This window comes from Bombus huntii, chromosome 1 (genome assembly GCF_024542735.1).
Source record: "Bombus huntii isolate Logan2020A chromosome 1, iyBomHunt1.1, whole genome shotgun sequence".
Lineage (NCBI taxonomy): Eukaryota > Metazoa > Arthropoda > Insecta > Hymenoptera > Apidae > Bombus > Bombus huntii.
The window spans coordinates 26,263,268-26,279,165 of NC_066238.1; the positions used below are offsets into that span (position 1 = coordinate 26,263,268).

The window sequence follows — 15,898 nt, forward strand, 5'->3', positions numbered from 1 at the left end:
CTAAACATAATAAATGTCATATTCTGAATATTTTATGTATTTTTACAGATTATACGCATTCTGTGTATCTCTGAAATTTCTCATAAACGCATAAACATCCGCGATCTAATAATAAGCAGAATATACAATAAAACACACCTCTTCCACATTACAATCGAATCCACCGTGTAACGATTCGATATTAATGTTCAAATCGTCAAGGAGCGTCGAATTATTGAGGGCTCCCATCAATTGTCCCATCATTGTGCTCGGAGTTGAACCACATGGTGTGGGTGTTTGCGGTGGACTGGATCCCGTTGCTCCTGTTTGCGATTGTTGTTGTTGCTGCTGTTGTTGTTGCTGTTGTTGCTGTTGGCACTGTTGCGTCTGCATCATGTACTGAAGAGTTTGTTGCTGATTGCTTCCTAATGCCGTGGGACTTGGTTCACTCTGCTGATATGACGGCGACATTCCAGCCACTGGACTCAAGTTCTGATATTTTTCGAGGAAAAAGAATATAATCGTTGAAAATAGAATTATTTAACAACTAGAGAGTGTGAAGTTCTTTGTTTTTATATAATGGCAAACTTTGTAAAATTAGTTTTAAATGAAAGATACCAAATGTATCTGAATAACACATTTGAAAATAATAGTATTGATGTATGTTTATAAAATCTAATTTCAATAGGTTAGAATAATCTGTTACTTAAATTTTTTTATATGGGTTTCAACGTCACACTAACTGCACTTATGAAGTTATTACTGACGACAATGTGAGCGAAGACAGATTTACTAGTTAGATCTTGCTTAAGGTATGTCTTTCGGAGAGTAGAAAAAGCCTGGAACTTACATTTGAAACCATGTTTTGTTTGCTACGTTATTGAATCATTTAATTACATCAATGTATTAGATTATCTATTTCTGTATAGGAGTAAATATTGCAAAATTGATTTTAATTAAAGGTAAGGATTGAATAATTAGTGTAAAATCAGCATTGATACATGCTTATAAAATTGAATTGTAACAGATAAGACTAATTTATATATCGCTTAAAGACTTTATTTCTAATATTCTTTAATTGTAGATATTCAATTTGTATCATTTTGTTACAAAGCAAACAATACATTGTGTTAAATAGTTAGGAGATTTAATGTATTCAATGTATTAATGTTCTCGTTCTTGTTGTAGAATTGGAAATCAAAATTAAAGTAATGAGATTACTTCTCAGAAATAGATTGGAAATATTTCCAGATTGAAATCAACTTTACGAAAAAATCTCCCGTCATCTAAGTGGGACAAAAATATATTAAGTTTTCATTAAAAGAAATTTTAAATTTTTTCTGTAGTTTCATGTTCAAAGAGTTAAAGTATTCAAACGCTATATTAATATATTCTTAAATATTATTATACATAAAAATAGTAATAATTATTAACTATTATATAATAATAATGTGTAGTTTACATAAAAGATATAAAGATTTAGAAAATGACGTATTAAAATTTCCCACTCTAAACATTGGATAAATAAATCAAGTACCTTCGAAAATATCAAATTGGTCATCAAACAAAAACTACGAAAAGTAGAGAAAAATCCACGTTTATTGCCTTTGTTAGGTATGCCATTTGCGACGAACGATATGCATCTCAAAACAATCAACGAAAAAACCTTTAAATCAGCATTATTCAGTCTTTCCTCCTTTCACGGATTACGGGAGTCGGGTTAAAGGCTTTGCTACACTTTGTTCTTCCCCTGTGGCTGAATGTTATTTGCAGCTTGCCATTTCAGACTTCTTTGTTCACTCACCATTTGACAGGCACACGGTTGCAGACCGTGAAGCGGGCATCTTTGCTGATTTCCTGATTGAGGAGTTGGCTGCAGAGCGAAAGAGGACGATCCTGTCGACAGGCTATTACTTCTCTGATATTGGGTCTCGTAGTAGGAAGGTGGCGGTCCGGTCTGTTGCTGGTGGCTGGACGGTGATGTTTGGTATATTTGGTAGGATTCCAGTTTCATCGTTTCCGCGAGGCTACCGGCTATAGTTGTGTTCAATGAAAAGAACATGTGTTAATTGTATGTCTATTACATGCTTTTATACGTGCGTTTCATGCTGTGCTATACCATCAGAGCTTTGGTTCCAAGCGGTATTGGAATGTTATGTCAATCAAAATAGAAGTCTCGAGTTTTGGTAATTTTTGGCTATCTGAAAATGTTTTTCCATGGCTTGAAAACGATATAACTCCTATTTTCTCAACAGTTCATTCTTCGTCGTTTAATAGATTTATGATTGAGAATTTGTTAAGTTTCTATTGTAAATATTTATGGTTCTAATAAGATATTTTTTCTTTTTACTATTACCATCTATTATCTATACTTCTGTTCATAAATATTAAAACATTTAGGCTTTCTTGCACAATAATTTATCAACGAATATTAGTAATTTATTATATAATATTAGTAATTTAGCAACGTCTAAATTATACAGTATCTACAAAGAGTATTTATACATCGCTGTATTTATTGTAATACTCACATAATAATTAATTAGATTCAAATATAATAAATTTAGCGATATTTTCACATAAATACAAATGTAATATTGTGGAAATGAAATATATGTACATAGAAATTGGTAAAAAAAATCGCTTCGTTAAAAAATAAATGTATGCACAAATACTTCTCGTAATCATTGTAAGTTATATTATGTTTACGTCGAACAGGCGATGATGATAATTAGATGATTTGCAATTTGTAAAATTCAGTTGTAAACTTCTATTTGATATATTATTACTAACATTGTTGTTGTTATACAAGAATGTTCGATTTGTATTATGTAAAATTTTCCTAATAATATTAGCTCAATTGTGCAAGGGGACACTGGCAGTCTCATGCAAGACGTGATAATTCTTTCCGATTATTAGGGAAATAATTAAACTGTTAGAATTTTATATTTGCACAAGATAACGGTTTGTACAAAAATACGTGGAAAATATTGTGCGAACCATTTGCAAGAATTTATATAATTGCTGAGAATTTTCTTGATATATCGAACAGCTTAAGGTTGCAAACGCGATTTCGTTATTTTCTGATGATTTGTCAAATCCACCTTATTTTCTTCTAATAATGTTCTAGTATTTATAAGGGAAAGTATACACACTTCCGTTTTATTTATATCTGCGAATATATTTGTGTAAATTTATACTTACAATAATTTACATGATTTCAAAAGTTGATCGACATTGCTTCAATAATTCTAATTTAAGATATACACAATTATAATCAATATAAATTAAGGAAATATTCGTCATTGTAATAAAGAATTATATAACGATAGCAACGTATATTTACTTAATATTTACGATGAAAGTGAAGTGAAGTATGACATCTGTATCTATGGAATAATAATTAACCATATTGTATATGATATTTTCACTGCATACAAAATTTTTACATCACTTTCTATACGTCACTATATTCTCAAATTATTCAATTATTTAAAAATGTTATTGCACGGTGTTTTTTGATATCTCTGAAAATTTTGTTTCAAATCTAAAATCGTTTATTAATATGACTTTACAAAAATGTCTTTATGAATCAATTGGCATTCTTACCAATTCTTACTAATTAAGTGTAATTTGTGCAGTTAACGATATATTACAGTATTCATATATCTATATAAAGCAAATATGTAATAAAAAGATAGACAACTGTCAAACATTGTGATAAAACCGATTACTCAATAACCTTGAACAACCAAAACTTGTAGCCTCTACTTTCACATAATCATAAAAGGACAGTATACTGGGATTATAATCAAAATACAAAATTGACTAAAATTACTGTCTAACTCGTAAGAAAGCGCTGAGCTATCTAAGCTTCGCGTACCAAACTTTCGACATCTCAATCATGCTGGGCGTGTATTGAAAGTGCAGTAGAAAAGAAAAAAAAATAATACTGGTACAAGATAAACGGTAAACGCTGGCGAAAGAAAAAGAGAAACATATATGAAATTGTAGTGCGTACCTAATTGTTCTGGACTATAAGAGGGTGTGTATGTTGGTGTCCATTCCGGTTTCCCAGGGATCGCCGGGATTGGACTTAATCGACCACAGGATGAGGCATTGCTTGAAGCTCGAGGACTCGAATAAAAAATAGTTCAAATGTATTTTAAATGTGCAGATATCAAAGTATAAACTAATACGCAAGATAGTGAAAGAGGCCACGAATATTAGATTATGTAATAAGTTTATTCCCTTTTCAATGTCATGTTTGGAGGAATATTACTCAATAACATTATTTGTGACAATTGCAATGGACAACATAGGACAAATAATATTTATATATATTTCCATAATTATGTTTTAGTATCAGTATCTCTGTTATATTTTTTCCTATTATTATTCTTGCTATATTCCTTATAACATAATTGAATTATTTAATCCATTAAGAATCAATGAAAAAATACATAGATGTTACTGATAAACGTAAATTATCTTACATATTGCTTTGTTAATCTACGAACTACGATACTTTATAGAACATATAGAACTTATATAAACGCTACATGAATCAGAGACACGAACAAAGTTTGTGTAAGTAATACGAAAAAGTCCTGAATATTTAGTAAAAGAATTATTTGTTACAACAAACAGATTTCTTTCAAGATATAGCAAAAATATTAGATTTTGCGATGTGTGTGTATGTATTTAAAATTATTGGAAAATTTAGTGCATTATTCATTACTATGTTAATTATTTTAGTATTTGAAGTACTTTTATACAAGCAATCATTAAATACTTTAAAGAATGTAAAAGTACGCACGCACACATATCGAAATTTTTTAATAAAAGGACAGACGATAGGATTTGAAGTGATCGTATAGAAAACAAAGGATAATAAAATAAGAAGATACATACACACATCGTTGATCAAATAGATTTTATAACAAACTAACAAACTTTTACGTATTTTTGAAGAAACACGGACGGAAATACGAACTTATTACATAATCCAATGATACGTACATATATTCTATGATATACTTTGCAAAACTATTTATAAAGCAAGAGTGGTGCATTATGTGTAGTTTACGATTAGTACAAAAGCGTAATATAAAATAGTGGTTTTGTACTTCTTGCTAATAGCGCGCATTGCAGCTGATATTTTTAACTATGTGTTATACAAAAATAAATATAAGAATTATATTCAATATCGAGCAATTTGTAATGCAAATAATTAGTAAATAATACGCGATATTTTTTAAAAGTAAGCATAATGAATGAAAAACAAAAAATATATTTACTTTGTATAATACATTACGATTGTGTCTAATTTAAGTATAAATATTTTAATGATAAAAACATTTGAAGTAAACACGAGAGATAAAGTTGCATTAACCTTTCAATTGGATTAATGTTGATTAATATTTCAATAAAAGTAATATCATTAATAGTTAAATATCAATTTCAGAATACATAATAATTAGCAAATAATCAATTGATGTGTTCAATTTTGCATGGAATTTTATATCAAATTTAAACAGCAATTTTATATCAAAAGTTGTAAAGTCAAAATGTGTAAAAGATTATTTTTGATGTTTGATTTGCAACATTAAGTTATTTTATTTTATATTCTTGTATTTATTTCTCAAAGTTATATTGAAATTTTTATTTATATCATTAATTTATTTTATTATTATTTTTTGCATATGTACATAATTTATAATGCCATATTCGTCAAACTTTTATTTATGAAAGTTAATTTTATTTCTCTGCAAAAACAGATCATTATATGCGTGAGTTGTATGGCAATGGCTTCATTTATTAGTATTTATTATTCAGAAAATTGCGCTCATTTAACACTAAACATTTTAAATAAGTACTAAGATAAAAGTATAAAATATTTAACTTGAGTTAACAACAAATAAATATAGTCAATGACATATTGCTTCAAAATTTTATGTAAAATGTATGTAAAATAATATTTCAGAGATGAATTATTTCAGAATACCATGTATTTCTACTTGCATCAAATGTATTTATGTCAAATTTTGGACTGAATTAAATTGAACGATATAAGTAAATGAAAAAAAGAATGAATGGCAAAGTGGTAACTTCGGAAACAATTTTTCTTTAAAGCAGCGATGGAAGTATTTTATAATTTTATATTTTATAATAACTGAAGATGATTGGCACGACTAATTAAATACGATTAACAATGAACAAGATAAATGAAAGAAGAAACGTTCTAAAATTGGGCTTTAAATAAAGCATGTACTTAAGAGAGTAATAGGAAATTCGTTTAGTAAAACATCAGAACAGCGCATTAAATTCGAATAAGAAATTTTATTTCAAACTTCATTAATTAAATTTTCAAGCACCTATAAAAATAATTTTAAAATATAACATTGACAAATCCTCATTTTAAGGAAGAACATTTGAAATAATTATGTTTATGAAATTCTTATAGTTTCTCTTTAATTATGAATCGCTGATTTGTTAATAGGGTAAAGCGTAGATAAATTGTTAAGACAATAATCTGTTATTGTAATCATAGAATATTTTTAGATATCGAATATAGACAAGTTCCATGAAATATGTTTGACAATTTCTTGCATAAAAATATTAAAATCCAGGCAACATCTATATTAATAAATTATAAAATGAATCTTATTCTTCGAAAAATTCACGTTATAAAATTCAATTGAAAGGTTAACAACCAATTGGCTAAGATAAATATTTTCTATTCATTTTTCATTCATACCACATGATAAAAAGTATAATCACTTTTCCGTTATAATATTGAACTGCTTTTATAAAACAAAGTAATTAGTGATAAATAATAATAATACATAAGTATTAATTTTTTCATATCTCACAAAATCTGTGAAAATAAAATTAAGTATTAAACTATTGTACACAAATACATCACAGCAATTCTATCATGATGATGCAAATAAATACATTCCTATCAAAGGGAAATAGAATTTTATTTGTCTCTTAACTATAGTAGTGAGATGAGAATGCTTAACTGTCTGATAGGATTCTGAGATATCTCAATAATGAATTTATCTGACTTTAAAGTCATAATTATAGAATTCAATTTAAGGTTGTGGATTATCGAAATATATATCTGTCATCATACGTAAATTGTTAATGTTTATGCAAATTCATATTTTTATGAACATAATTAAAGTAATAGAACGTAAGCAGAAATTCTTATTTTTTGTATTAAGTATTTCGTTAATGTGCTAAATTTTTATTTCCCAGTTGTTTAGAAAAATTGTAAATATATAAACGAACCAATATATTTAATTTGGTAATTAAAATTTCTACTAAATATAATTTGAATATATTTTATCCATGTTTGCATATTTAGCGTAATGAGCACGTTTATACATACTTCTATAAATATATAATATATAACTTCTATAAATGTATAAATATCCGCAGTCTATTCGTATACTATTTAAAACCAAGTTATAATAGTTTATAACTTGACTAATATTTATGACCTCTAGGTAGTACAAAATGCCACAATAAGTTTTAAGGGTTAAGAGAAGAAAGATTGTTTTAAAAGAAAGAATATCAAAGATAAATGGTCTTGTTTAAATTCATTAACAATAGAATCAATCGTTTCTCAGAGATCAAACAATAGTTCAATACAATAACTAACTAATTTATCATAATTCTTAGCCAAATAGTTCAGACTAAAGCATAAAAGAAGAAAACGATCAAACACGGAGCTACTATTAAATTCCGAACGTAATGAAAATAATGCAAATCAAACTCAAATATAGACATACCGAAAATCAGGTGAAAGTTGAAATCCACTGCCAGGTTGAAGAGGACTATCCGGGAAGAGATCCAACCCCTCATTCACGCTATTACTGGGGCTAGGCGTTGCGTCAGTTTGCAACCCCCCGTTTCTTAGCGCCTCGATCTTCTTCCTCACCCTGCCACGTCGTTTCTCAAATTTGCTAGTCTCCATGGTTATTGCCCTGTGACACATCAACGAAGATCGTGGTCTGTGTGTGCACCGTGACAACGACGAATCATTCACAAAATGAACAACGACTTACCTTCTACGCGACTTGCCTGGTTTCGCGTCGCGATTGATCATCCACCAGGAACTCTTTCCAGTACCCTCGTTCTGCACTCGCATAAATCTGCTGTGTAATGACAGATTGTGTCTTATGGAGTTCTATAAACAAACAGAAACGTGCAAGTTTTAGAGTAAATTCTAGATAGTAGGAATTTAATGCGCATATATATAAATTAGGAAAATTCTCATTTCAAATACAAAATTGATTTAATTTGAAACTATTACTTGAAACAGAATAATTTAAACGTCTTGTTTTCAGGAGATAATTAAACAGTACTAATATAAATTACACGATACCTAAATAATTCGTTAAAAATATTATTTGATTGATGATGATAAGCATTTTCTATACGTATATATTACCTATAAGTAAATATAATCTTATTTGACGATTATATCTAGGAGGAAAGGAATTAATATCCAGATATACCAATTAATAACTAACAATACTATACGAAATTAAGAATAAAAATATGAAAAATTTAAACGGTCTTATAAAATATATTATTTATAGCTTTTTCTGTATGAACATCGTGACACAGCACTTAAATCGTATATAATACAGAATGTATCAAATAAATTTTATATGGATCATCTTTCTTCCATAGAATACTTAACCATAACGTCTCGAAAATTCTTACTCATGTTCGAACGTAATAAATCCAAGAGGTAAAATTAAAGGACTTATCATTCGTCGAAATCTTTCCGCGCCGCTTTTACAGCAACTTTATAATTTCAATTTCGCTGAAATTTACGATCACCTAGCAGTACCCACTGCCCTTCCCACGCGATATCTCAATACCAGTTCCCTTTACTGTCTTACTTTCTCGCACGCGTAATGCTATGACCGACGCGACCGAGCGAACTCCACGCGAAGCGTTCGCATTGTCAGATAGAGAGAAAGAGAGGGAGAGAGAGTAGTTTTATACCATGTACAAAATCGATTCCGAAGAGTGAGTCATGAGAGCCACGTTTTATTGTGCTCCGTAGACAGAGACGGTTTAAGCCGGGCTTGTTCATTAGGCAAATTGAATCGACGTAGTCACCCGAGCCCTTCTTCCTCCCAAAAATTTCGGAAAGCTTCTACCCTAATATGAAAGTAGCGTTGAGAAGCGATAACAATTTTCTTTCGTCTTCGTCCCATAGCAGTATCTCCTACGCGAGCGCGTATATGCACAAAGCAGCCCGGAGAAGAAAGCTTTTACGTAAGCAGCCGATGGCACGATACCGCGGCAAATAAAAATTACTTTTGCAAAATTGATGCTTCTTCGTTCTCCGGGCGCGTACGAACTTTCCGAAATTACAAGAATCTGCCCCCAGTGCCATCGTTCCGCGAGTAGTATCTGCTAGAAATGCAGATTTTATTCCGCACGATTCGTGATTCGCAATTCGAACTTCTCGACTTTGTGATCGAATATTATATACAGATAAATTTGATCTGAATTTATAATAAATGTTTCATTGTTAAAAAAGTTTAAGATCTCTTTGTAATTTGTGATTTTTACTGTGTTATTGAAGCAAATGAAATTTGAAGAAAAAAATAATTGCATGTCGTTTTCGAAGATTTAAAGGATTTAAAGATTAATTATTCAATTAATTATTTAATGGATACATTTATTCTTACTAATTTATGTTCATTGTATCTAAAAAATTTAGATAGTATATTCCAATTTATAGCGTAGATATTTTGTATTTTATATGTAATATTTTAGTCTGATATAAACCATATGCAAAAATTCTCAATAGTATACAACAAATATATTATCACATACAAAAAAGCTAATTCAACGAGAAATAAATATATAAAGAATATTAAAATTAGATAATAATTTAAGAATGTAATAGACTCCATTACGAAAGGAAGGTATATAAATATATACGCGTTCTAAGAAAAATTGTTAGCTATTTTGTATCACGAAAAAGTACCAATACTCTAAAAAGGAGATAGCTTTGATACCATTCTTCGTTAGCCTTCTCTTTCATGAAATATTATCGTGCTCACTTATTTTATTCATTGATATTCACACTTTATTTTCATATAACTTCTCTTCGTACAAAAGCAGCAAACTGTAAATTAAACAAGATATAGATAAAAATTCCTTAAATATCTATATTAAATTCTATCTACCATATGAAATGTCGAGTTACAAATTCGCTAGCCAGACTGGATCGCAAAATACATACATATATTGTTTACATGCATTGTAATTCACGTAAAATTGGATATCGATCTATGTTCTTTCATTTCATATATATTTTGTTTAAAATAGTATTGAAAATTATTTAGGATTTTCTTTGCAACGATATAATCAATAAGCACGAAATTCGAAACATTTTCTATTATAAGTTTGGTCGTTGAAACCAAGCTTGTGACGAGAGCTACACATTATAGGTACTATACAATATGATTGTTAATGATTTTGATCTTTGAAGAGGATGCAACTAAACTTGCAGTGTTTTACAAAATCTAATGGAAAAATATTTGTCAAAAACAGTACTAGAGACATTGTATCTCTATAAAAAAATATATCAATTTTAAATAAACTGTATTTCTATTAATAAAAAGAAAACTCTACTGAAAAACAAACAAATTCTTCATTTTATGAAATCGGACATCTCATATAAAGGTCATAAGTGAAAATTATAAACTTTTCTTCTTTTATCGAATAGTATTTTAAAACTCAATACATTGTCAACTCATTTCCATTGTCAATTCCATATCAGACCTATTTTTATTTGATTTTGGAATTAAATATTTGTTTTTGTCACCTTCCTGGACATGAACAAAATATTTATCAACATAAATTATCCTGACTAATATTAATTAAATCATGCTAACGTAGTAACTATGCTAATGTTATTAATTTCTTAGAAAACATGCTGAATTTGTCACCAATTTTCAAACTGCTGATAATATCTTCGAATTTATCAATTTAGCGGGTCATTCTCTTGTTTAACCATTTCGTATGAAGATATTTTTTTGTAGTCGCTACTTCGTTGTAACATAAAAGTAAAAATATCAACAGGAATGGCCCTATTATATTTTCCCATGTGGCCTTCGTACATCGCAACATAATAGAATCATAAAATCTAAATGAAACACTTTCACTCCGAACACAATGATCGTGCATCACGAAACGATTTCACTCTACATAAAATTACCCATCGCCAAAATTTTTTATTCCAAGACACGTTCTCAAGACTCTCAATTCATGGATCCTAAATAACTGAGCTAACTAACTCTTAGTTAGTCGCAATAAAACGGTATCGCGTATCGTACTCGTACCTTGATAGTCTGATTTGACGTTTAAATGGATTCACCGGTGAATAGACCTGCAAACAGTGTAGCTCATTACTTTTATTATACCATAGCGTTTCCTGTCTTTACTGCGGTCACTGCTCTTGAGTCTTGACCGATCGTTCCGTCGGCACAATCGAATACGTACAAAGATTGGAGAACAGCGGATCGGAGAAGCTAAACTCTAAAGTATTTATCGACAGGGTGGTTGCACTTCGCGAGTACCAATGTCGATGCTTTTACGATCGATTCACATCGTTGATTCCTTTTACCTTTTCACTGGGTGACGGACTCGTCGTAGGGTTCTACGATGGCGATCTAGCTATTCGAGTCATCCAGTCGCGGGTTATACAGCGAGAGTTTACAGCCCTATCATTTCCCTGCCTTTATCGGCGGTACACTTGGAAGATGAAGACATTTTTGGCGCCGCTATTCCGATTTTCAAATCGATCCCGACCATTCGAGTCCTGATGGGGACGCGACAAGAAGAGACGAATGAACCGGCAAGAATTTGTTCTTCGACTTTTCAGCAAATCATCTCGCCCCTTTATTGCGGAACATATTATTCGCATCAATGCTATATCCTTTCTTTAATTTTCAGTTAAAACTAAATGAATTATACTTAAGAATGTAAGATTTTTAATATGTGATATTAGCGATGACGATGAAGATTGACGAAATTATATATATTATGACAAAGTTGTGTAACATCGTATCATTCAGAAAGGAGAAAACTTTTGAAGTTTGTTCTCTTTTTGTGACACATTAATTTCGAATTAATAACGTAAGCAATTGAATATCGATAAAGCTGAAAACAAAGTAATTATAAATTTTCAGTCTGCAGTATGTACACTGGGTATCTACTTCTTGTTTTCGTTCATGTTCATATATGTAGGCAATTATTATTAAAATGTCAATGTTATGAATATTACGAATACATGAATTAATATTAATATTAGACTTTTTCTTATAACATTAGAATTCCGATTAAATCATTCTTCATATACAATTATATAATTTAATGTAATTGAATGTAACGTAGAATTTTCAGAATTGTCGGACATATTTTCAATGTAATCGAATAATATACCTTTCTTTTGACATTTCAGACGTAACGTACATTACAATATAGATTTTTCATTTTTACAGTCTTTGTATCAAATAATATTTAACAAGTGTACACATCAAAAGATATCGTAACAAAAAAAGAGAATCGAAAATGGGAGGAGAATTGAACAAACGCAACGGGCGCAGCAACAAAAGAAGGAAATAAAAAGACAACGGTTGTCGGGGAAAACTTTTTCTTTGATTAGTACAATGAACGAGAAGTGTAGTTAAAATCAGTCGCGATATGACGGTTGCCAGACTTTGTTCCTGTTATTGAAATATAGAAACGCTTGCGCTCACACATACACACGCGCATGGAATAACGTGTACCAACTCGTAAAAAGAACGAAATCGCCAGACTACGTAGTATCGAGGCAAAACGAAACTTAGATTTTATTGGTAAAATCGATGGCCAGACTTTCAACGTTAATGGTATCCATTCTGTTGAAGACATAACGAGAAAAAACTGTGGACTTCTGAAATAAAGCGATCTATACTTTTGCCACGATATATCTGAATGTTCCTTTTCATTAGACGAGATAATTCAAGATGATCGATTCCAGGAATGGTTAATTGTTTAAAGATTGAACACTGAAGGAAATGTTGGAAGAGTTCAGTCATAAAGATCTATGAGATACCAAGATATAAAAACTCAAGATAGGTGTAAAAATCGTGAGTCATTTGAAAAACAAAAGCTTGACACACTGCGATCGAACGATTTATAAAGCAGTTAATTATCACGACGGAGATGTAAACATGCTTATTCCTTGGTGATATTGTGTTACATCAGTTAAGATCTAAAAGAAACGTGTTAAAAAAAATGATGCGTGTTAGTCACACGTCAACGAAATGAAACAAGTCACGAATCAATAGCCGAGACTCATAAGTTTGATATTGATTAATAGGATGTAAAGTAAGTAGAGTTAAATCGCGTTATTGACAACAATAGTAATTTCAACTTCCCTTTCGTTTTAATCCTTTCCCATCTGAAATTTTTGGCTTATGATAAAATTATGTTTCTATTAATTATAAAAATATATTTTTTCGGATAGTTTTGTATAAAAAACAAATGCACCAGTTGAAATCAATTTTACTCATTGTGTATGATATACAACATCGAGCATGCAAAAATTCCCTTCGATTCCTTCAATTCAAATAGTTTTGCCTCCTTATTATTGTAGTTCTAGTAATGCCAATTCTTATAGTAATGTCAATAATCCATCAAAAGTTATTGATGCGTTAAGTAATGCAAAATCTTCCTGTATTAAGTTTTTCTAACTTCGTTTGAAATACAGTTATGATCGAGTTCAGCTACTAGTATTCTATTAGTATTATTTGATATAACAAGTTCATACAAATTTCAAGATCGAAACATTGCCAAAAAGCGACCATCTCGAAAAACGAAAAACAAGAAGCAGGGTGCTCGGTTGGTGAAAGCGTGACTTTCTAACATCGGCACCGGTTTAGGCGAATGGCGTAATTTTATGGTGGACAACCTGGTTGCATATCTGGATACTTTTCGCAGCGACGGAACGATCCGGAACGAAAGGGACAAGAGGCCATTCAAGGACGTGCTCTATCAAAGAATTGCTCGTCGATTCTGATGGTCACAGACTCCCGGTACTTTCGTCAAAAACCGCATAAAGTCCGCGGAAACGACCCCCGTTGCCAAGGCGAAAGGAACGAAGCGATGAAGAGGACCAATCGCACCACGGACAAGCGAACCTGGTTATCTCGTTCCCGAATGGACTGTATAACGCGCAATTTATAGAGCATATACTTACTTGTCCTGGTCGTGGAATGTCCACTATCTTTCGCAGGATGATGCGATAAGCCAATTCGAAAGTCCCTCTCGTTTCTTCGCAACAAAAGTGCGAACCACTGCTCGTTTAAGTATTCGCGCCTGTACTCGACCCCGAATCGATGACCACCAAAAAATTACATACCGTGGAAATTAACCATTCTGGAACGATGCGCTGCACTGCTAAGACAGCGGTATTAACCTCGTATCTTGGTATTTGTTCTTACGAGACTGGTTATTGGCAAATTTTGGGTAAGCTATATTGTTCTAAATTCTTTCGATCTTTCATTTTTGTGGTGAAATGAAAGGGTGCAGTGTTGAGTATATAAATAGGCGAATCTAATGGAAATTTACTGTTGCATATTATGATTTACAAAAGTGAATTTTATTTATTACTGAAATTTTATTTCTTAACGTAAAAAAGAATCTAATTAATTATGGTTTCTTATTTCAATCCAGAAATTGAGAAATTAATAATTAATATAAATATATCAAGTACATGTGTGCACTGTACAACAATAGTGCAATAACGTTCTATAATAGTGTAATGGAAAAAAGAATAAAGTAGCAATTAAAAAATATAAGAACACAAATATGGAACTTCCAGGTAACACAGAAGTACATACACACATATATATTTTGCAGAAAGCCAGTATTTTATATGCTTGTTAAATCAATAAAAAATTATGATAGTCTTTTAAATTGTCTATTTTCTAACCTTGTCCAAAGAGAAAGTAAACTGTTCACATCACGTAATTACATATGCTGTCACATAATTAATATATGACAGAAATCAGAATAAAATATTACGCTATGAAATGAAAAAAGAAGAAGCCTTTTGTGCACGGATGATAAGACGATGCAGAACCAGTGTTTATTTCTAGAAAACTTTTCTAATAGGTAATCGCAAATAAGTAGAGAAAAAGAACGAGATTTCTTTGGTTCAATTTATTTAATTAATGTTAATTGTACATATCTTTATTCAGAAATGAAGGATAATAGAAATATCCAAATCGTTGATTAAGATTTATTTTTTTTTTTTTTATTGGTTTGTGACGTGTAATGAAGATTATGATGACTGAGATTAAAGGAGTATTTATGTAAATGTTAATTACTATTTATTACATCTTCCTATTCGAATAGTTTACACTTCGAGTTTAATGTTTTCGAACAAAATTTGTTTATGTAGTTTGTAGGTTGTAGACCTAGCGGATTATAAAAATGTACCGTAGTAATAAGAATGAACCATTTTACTAGGATAGGACTATCAAATAAAATTACATTATTTAATAAAAATAATATTACGATAACAATAGTGTTGTCTTACGTCTTTCTAAATATTAAGCACTACACGTACACAAACAATATTTTACTAGAAACCTCTAAAAATTAAAAGATATCATTCAAACTAAAATAGAAAGAAAAATAGGTTCCTTGTTAAATAAGTGAATAATTAATAATTTTCTACTTCGAACTTTAGTTCAAACCAATATCTTCCACAACATATTTTTTTTAGTTATTTCATTTTTCTAAGAAACCGACGATATGTAATAAAATGTTTTTTAAAATGTATGATACACAATCATTGCATAAACTGTTTGACTATCAATAA

At 30.3% G+C, this 15,898-nt stretch overlaps 1 protein-coding gene across 3 annotated transcripts in view; it reads right to left on the reverse strand.

The window, feature by feature from the left end:
• Nucleotides 1-15,898, reverse strand: part of LOC126866547 (forkhead box protein O) — a 295,017-nt gene that overhangs the window by 108,761 nt on the left and 170,358 nt on the right. For all 3 annotated transcript variants that reach the window (XR_007689917.1, XR_007689918.1, XM_050620284.1), the window contains exons 2-6: nucleotides 8,058-8,179; nucleotides 7,782-7,976; nucleotides 4,001-4,116; nucleotides 1,784-2,013; nucleotides 139-471 (exon numbers count right to left, since the gene is read on the reverse strand). Coding sequence is in view for 1 of the 3 variants with exons in the window: in XM_050620284.1 (XP_050476241.1) it covers nucleotides 139-471; nucleotides 1,784-2,013; nucleotides 4,001-4,116; nucleotides 7,782-7,976; nucleotides 8,058-8,179 (996 nt within the window). In the remaining 2 variants the exon portion in view is untranslated. The remainder of the gene's footprint in view (nucleotides 1-138; nucleotides 472-1,783; nucleotides 2,014-4,000; nucleotides 4,117-7,781; nucleotides 7,977-8,057; nucleotides 8,180-15,898) is intronic.